We start from the raw sequence: 6049 nt of genomic DNA on the forward strand, positions 1-6049 counted from the left end.
GTTATTGGCACTTTTCAGGAGATAGGCAGCCGTGAAAGCCTTATTGGATATGAATGGGATTCCCTGTAATCCTTGGCTGCTCAGGGGTCATGGGAGACAGCTAATTCCTCTTCTCTCCACTAGAGAACCACATTGCACAATCACTTTGATCCACGCATTGATGTGTCCGTTTCTGTGCGAGGTGATGTTTCAGAGAGGTACCTATAAATGACAGGGAAGATGGACTGGAAGAAGCAGAAGGAAGAGGCAACCTCCTGACATTATTGTGTGTTTTCTAGGCCCCAAGGGAACCAAGGGCTGCCTTCATCCTCTGATCTTATGTATCAGCGTTCAGTTGGGATGCAGCTGGCCTCACCCCTAATGGATCACTACTTGTCCCGTGGTATGGAGCCAGCCATGCCTGTCATAGTCAACACGCGCAGCCTGAAGCCAGAAGAAGGGGATGGGGCTGAAGACAGCCATTCGGCGCCTGATGGTGAGATGTACCACTACAGTGAAGATGAGGATTCCGAGGGGGAGGACAAGAGTGATGGCGAGTTGGTGGTTCTCACAGACTAAGGCGGGTGACATCAGCCTTTGCCCTCTTAACAGCATAAAATAATTCACTTCTGGAAGGAAGGAGGCTGGGGGGAGGGGAGTTCTCAGGCACAGAGACGAGAGGAGGGGCGACCTGTTCCTGGGAGGGGCGACCACCAGGCCTGGCAGTTTGATTTAATCATTTATACAAATGGACATGGGAAGGAGAGGAAGAGGGGCTCCAGGAGGTTTATTTCTGTTAAGGGGCAGATCTTCTGTGCCCAGGATGAAAGCACACGACTTTCCCAAAGATTGGGACTCAATGTAGGAACAAATCTATTAGTGACTCAGAGGGAAGCCAGGAGAAACAGACTATCTCTGGAGGAACTTTCTGGCCTTCAGAGGGGTTTGATGCCAGCATTTGCGCTTTCAGAAGTGGAAGAGCCTGTTGCTTCGGATCTCGGTTTCCCCAAATGTTTGGTGCACAGCCAGCTGAAGAGAGCCCTCACCTGTTGGCAGCCTGGTCAGCTGCATCACCCTGTAGTAGCCACACAGTCACCACCATTCAGCTGGCCTCTCTGGGGGTTTTCAGCTGGCTGTAACCAAATGTTTGGGTGGAACACTTGTTCACTGTTCATTCCGGATGTCGGCCAGTTCTGCCTCTCTCTCCCCTGTCACTTCACTTTGTCCTGTATTTGTTTCTTTCTACTCCAATTGGCCCTGCCAGTAAATTCCCATGGAGCCATTTTTAGCTCTGGACTTCAATGAATAACAACGGAGGTCTCAGAGGGGCCCTCTTATACCCTTGGCAGCTCAGGCCCAGTTTGTAAAAGAAACCGCTACCCATTTCCCTCCTGCACTAGTTTCTTGCCAGTTCTCAATGTACAAAGCAGGGAGAGGCTCCCTGCAGCAGCAACAGACAGCTAGCTAAGAGTCTTAAAGGACCTCTAGGTGAGGAGTTGAGAGGTCCTTTATGTGGAGATACCTACTATGTGGTTCTCATTAGTTTTGTGAATCAGTGGTGGGTCTGTCATCTTTGAAAATTCATTCTCCCTTTCCACACCCAGCTCAAGACATTTTAGGTTTTGCTTGTGTAAATTTCCTTGACTGCTTGCCATACACAAGCCCTCCTGCATGGGTGGGGTGTTTTGCATCCCTCCCTGGTCTCCAGCATTTCCACCCTTGCAGCTGCTCCGCTTATGTGCCGCTTGAATCAGCTGTAGTTATATGGCGATGGTCTGAATCAGCTGAAGGGACAATGAACAGTCACATGTAAAGAGGGGTGGTGTCTGAGGGTGGGATCATACAGAAAGTCATGGATTTTCAATCATAGAGGGGCCTTATAAAAATATGTATGTGCATGCACATTTGCATTCAGCAGTATCCCTCTCCCTACTTTGGGTTAATCCTGGGAGCATTTCCAGAGATAGAAACTGTGCCCATGAAGCATAGTTTTTCTGCCTCCCCATTCCTGTTGCATCCTGACATGCTCTCTTGGTGATCCCAACTCCCTAGGAACAGCATTTGAGGGACCTTTTGGGCTACAGTGGGAGGAGGGAGGGGAAAGGATCATGCTCTGCAGATGGAAATCCTTCCACCTGCAGAAATGCTGCATTGGATTTCAGCCTCTGTCTTTAATAGTATATTTTGTCATATCTAGGTGGGCCCTCTGAACATTTAAATTGTCCTTTGACAACATCCTAGTGAAATGATCATAACAAGTAGGTTTAGAAGTCTCTATGTGGAAGGCTTGCACTCTCTGCTGGCAGAAGGTGGAATTACACCAAGGAGACAAACGAGTGTACTGACTTGGGCCTTTTTCGTACAAGTCACTTAGAACGTTTCCAGAACATTCCCCCACCCCCTTTACCAAGATATTTCTCCGCACTCATCTTCTCCAAATGTTTCATGGCTGCTGTAATTTTTTTTGCTTATTAGTTGACACAATGCTTGGTTGATCCATTGATTCAATGCTTTGTAGAGCTTTTAATCAATACTTTGTTGATCCACCCAAACTCGCACATGAAATGATGAAAATGAAGAGGTGAGGGGTGGAAAGGAGTGAGATGAAGGGCACAAAAAAAATTAGCAGACCAGGTGCCAAGGGGAGAATTGGGCGAAAGCTTAAAGGTGTTGAAAACAGCCAGGCTTTTCGGCAGGAAAGATAAAATGTTTCACGTTTAACTGCACTGCGAGGGAAGCCAGCTTGGAAAAATTTCAAAAAATACACTGTAGCATTTTCAAAAAGAATGGATAAAGGTGTTATTTGGAAACTTTTCCAAAACCAATAGGGGGTGGGGGAACAATTTGGAAATCCACAGAGGAAACTTTTTCTGGGTTGGAATCATCATAAATGGAGTGTGCGGAAAGGGCCTTGCACTCAGAATTGGGAAGAGGGACAGTGGGGAAAATCAGAGGCGTAGCTTTTTGCCCCCCCCCTCCCTTTAGAAAATCGAGCAGGCTGGATTGGAGGCCTGTTCTCTAACCTGTTCAGTTTTCTAAAGTAAGTGGGGGGGGGCGCTATGGGGGGGCGGGGGAAAGAGGGAGGGGCCGGGGGATTTTGTGCCCCCCCACGTGACCCAAATTTGTGCGCCTGGTGCGTCGCGCACCCCCATCCCCTGGGAGCTTCGCCGCTGTATAAAATTCATACAATTCCTGCATTAATGTACACACACACAAGCTACGTTGTTTATTGGCAAGTGAACCCATCTGGAATTGGATAGGAACTGAAATGGAAGGAATAAGATGGAGGTAAAAGCCCCAAGATGTGGAGTGGTAAACTACAGTACTGCAGTACTGTTCACCACCATCCCAACAGAAGTTGGTTTCAGGGAGCCAGCCCAGGGTTGACTCAGCCTTCCATTCTTCTGAGGTGTAGACAACTGGGGAGGGCAATAGCAAACCACCCTGTAAACATAATCTGTCTAGTAAACGTAGTGATGTGACATCATCCCATGGGTCAATAATAACCCAGTTCTTTGAAAATGACAGGGTGCTTCTTAATTGCCTTCATCACAACTGCCGAACACCCTGACCTTTCTGCATTGATTTTCTCGTCCTGTCAACTGCTTCTGCGTCCTGTGACGCGTTTACATATTTCTTTGTAGCTCTCCAGCAACTTGTCATTCCCCAACTCTCATCTGTACTGAGAGCAAGGCAAGTTCCACAGTTGGTTTCCTTTGAAATAGCTGGCATGCAGGCTCCAATTCAGATACAGATTGTGGCACGGGTGGGGGAGGGGGCTTCCCTCTGATCTACTTTCTGTTCAAATTCACTCAGTAGGGCTGCAGATTATTTGCCCTAGTAGTGCAACAAATATCAGCCCAGTGCAACTGTCTGGAGCTGGAAAAATAGTATGGGGAAAACTTAAATGTGTGCGTCACAATCCTGATCTGAATGTGGATCCTGTGATCAGCTATTTGAAAACAATCAATGTGAAAATCCCATATGTGGAACTTTCCAGCATATTGTCTGCCTGGGCTCGAAGACAAGCTCACTGGAGTGAAGAATGCAGGGGGCAGGTAGTACCAAAGGGGTTGTTGGACAAATTTATGGGGAAGAAGTGAGACCCTTTCTTGGATGGGTGGAAGCATCCCAGGAAAGGGCCAATTTTGTCCCTTCCCTTTTTTCTCCCACAGGCTTGTTTGTCCTCCATGCTCTTCCCTCCCTTCTACCAGAGTGCTCTGGCAAGGGGCTGCTGTTGTTCTTTTTAAAATGTCTGTACATATAGATAGAGCTTTATTTTGTTAATAAGACTAGTAACTTAAGCTGTATATTTCAACATACTTGTTTATAATGCATTTTTCTTTTCTTGGTACAATAAAGATGTTTTGGAGCCAAGATCTATGCTCTTCTCAGTTCTGTGAAATTCACTTGCAACTCCCACCCCACACCTTTTAGCTGTATTCCTTCTGCAGTCGAGGGCCAGAGATCTCCCTGGACTTTTCTTCTCCATTCTGGAAGAAGGTTAGACAGGTAAAGCTGTCATACTTTAGCTGAAAGATGCTGGTGATGATTTAAAAAGCTCCTGGGAAACATTTGGACCATTTTTACATAACTTTGTGGGGGGGGGGGGGTGTCCTTCTCCATAATGACTGTGTGCTGGCTTTTTAAATGCATACTCACATAACATAAAAGATCCACCATTCTACAATGCAAGAATAAACATGCTCACATACCAGGACTTGAATTAAAGTGGGGCTTCTTCACCAATTAGAGAAAGGTTAAAATATATTCTTTGCATCTTAGGCTAGAGCCAGACAGTAGCTCTTAAGCTATCTTTAAAACTAATTTGAGGGCCAACTCCATGTGGTACAAGAGATTGGTGATCATGATTGTGTGGTGGGGGCGGGGGGGGGAGGAGATGGTAAAAGCAGCCCAGGAGGAGGCTGTGAGGGGGACTTATCTCTCCTTTCACTTCTCCACACAAGTTGCTCTCTGTTGGAGTTAATGTTTGCCCCTCCAAGCAAAACCTCTATGTACCCGTATGATTTCCATCATATAGCTCCAGGGAAGGCCAATTGAGATCAGAAAAAGGTACAGAGCAGGGATGTGGCCCCAGGCCAAATCCGTCCCCCAAAATGCTTACTCTTAAAGATCTTAGTTTTCCAGCTGGCACATGAATGTGATAGCAAGAAACAGTGAAGCAACAGTGGGCTACACACTGCAAAATGTATATACTATCTGCCTTTGAGTTCTGGCTCCCATGCAGCAGAAATGTTCAAAAGCTGGGTATCCTTCACCCAGGCTTTAACTGCATCATCTCAGATTAAGATTAATCTAACTCATCATTTCAAACTAACCCTCATCAGCCTCAATCCCTGCTCTACCACCCCTTGCTCAAGGAATCTTACTGTGTTCCTGTCATTTTCTTGCAGCATTCAGAAATACTGCCTCTATTTCTTTGCAAAAACTAGAACCAGAACCAGGTTTTTTCTTTGCAATTATACAGCCAGTTAAAAACTATAGTCCATCTGGTAAGATAGCAATGGCTGGCAACTTTGAACCTTATTGGTTCAAGGCATGTGAATACGGTTGCAACTACCCAAACACAGCACAGTCAAATGAGTTGGCTTTGCTCTCCTGAAGCATTAGTGCAATGACCAAGAAGACCTTGGGGAGGTGAATGACACTGAAAGCTGTAGGAGGATAGAAGGGGAGGATTCCCAAGCCCTGCCTTCATTGGGGGCCAAAGCACAGCTTGCTTGACCCCCAGACCTGGGCTGCTGCAGCTTCCCAGATCCAGCCAGTAATTATAAAAAACAAAAAGCAAACTATTTAGTAATGGCATTAAAGCCTTGAACTGACTGCATGGGTGACAGGATATACCTAAGCAGATTATCTGAGAGGGAAACATATGCAGGAGAACCATTTCACCTATGGCCTAATTACTACTGCAGAAAGTGGTTATGAAATTGTGCTACATCCTACAAGGCTTTTGCCACCAGACAAAGCATCAAGTTGCAAGGTGAGAGATACTCCAATCTTCATGGAGCTTTGCTAGCTGTATACATTTTATGCAGACTTCCATGAT

General features: G+C 46.2%; 1 protein-coding gene across 3 annotated transcripts in view; it reads left to right on the forward strand.

The window, feature by feature from the left end:
- Nucleotides 1-4237, forward strand: part of SOX13 (SRY-box transcription factor 13) — a 71587-nt gene extending 67350 nt beyond the window's left edge. For all 3 annotated transcript variants that reach the window (XM_048496181.1, XM_048496182.1, XM_048496183.1), the window contains exon 14: nt 279-4237. In XM_048496181.1, the coding sequence (XP_048352138.1) occupies nt 279-558 (280 nt within the window). In that variant the 3' untranslated portion in view covers nt 559-4237. The remainder of the gene's footprint in view (nt 1-278) is intronic.
- The last annotated feature ends 1812 nt before the right edge of the window (nt 4238-6049 follow it).

The sequence above is a fragment of the Sphaerodactylus townsendi genome, linkage group LG05 (genome assembly GCF_021028975.2).
Source record: "Sphaerodactylus townsendi isolate TG3544 linkage group LG05, MPM_Stown_v2.3, whole genome shotgun sequence".
Taxonomy (NCBI): domain Eukaryota; kingdom Metazoa; phylum Chordata; class Lepidosauria; order Squamata; family Sphaerodactylidae; genus Sphaerodactylus; species Sphaerodactylus townsendi.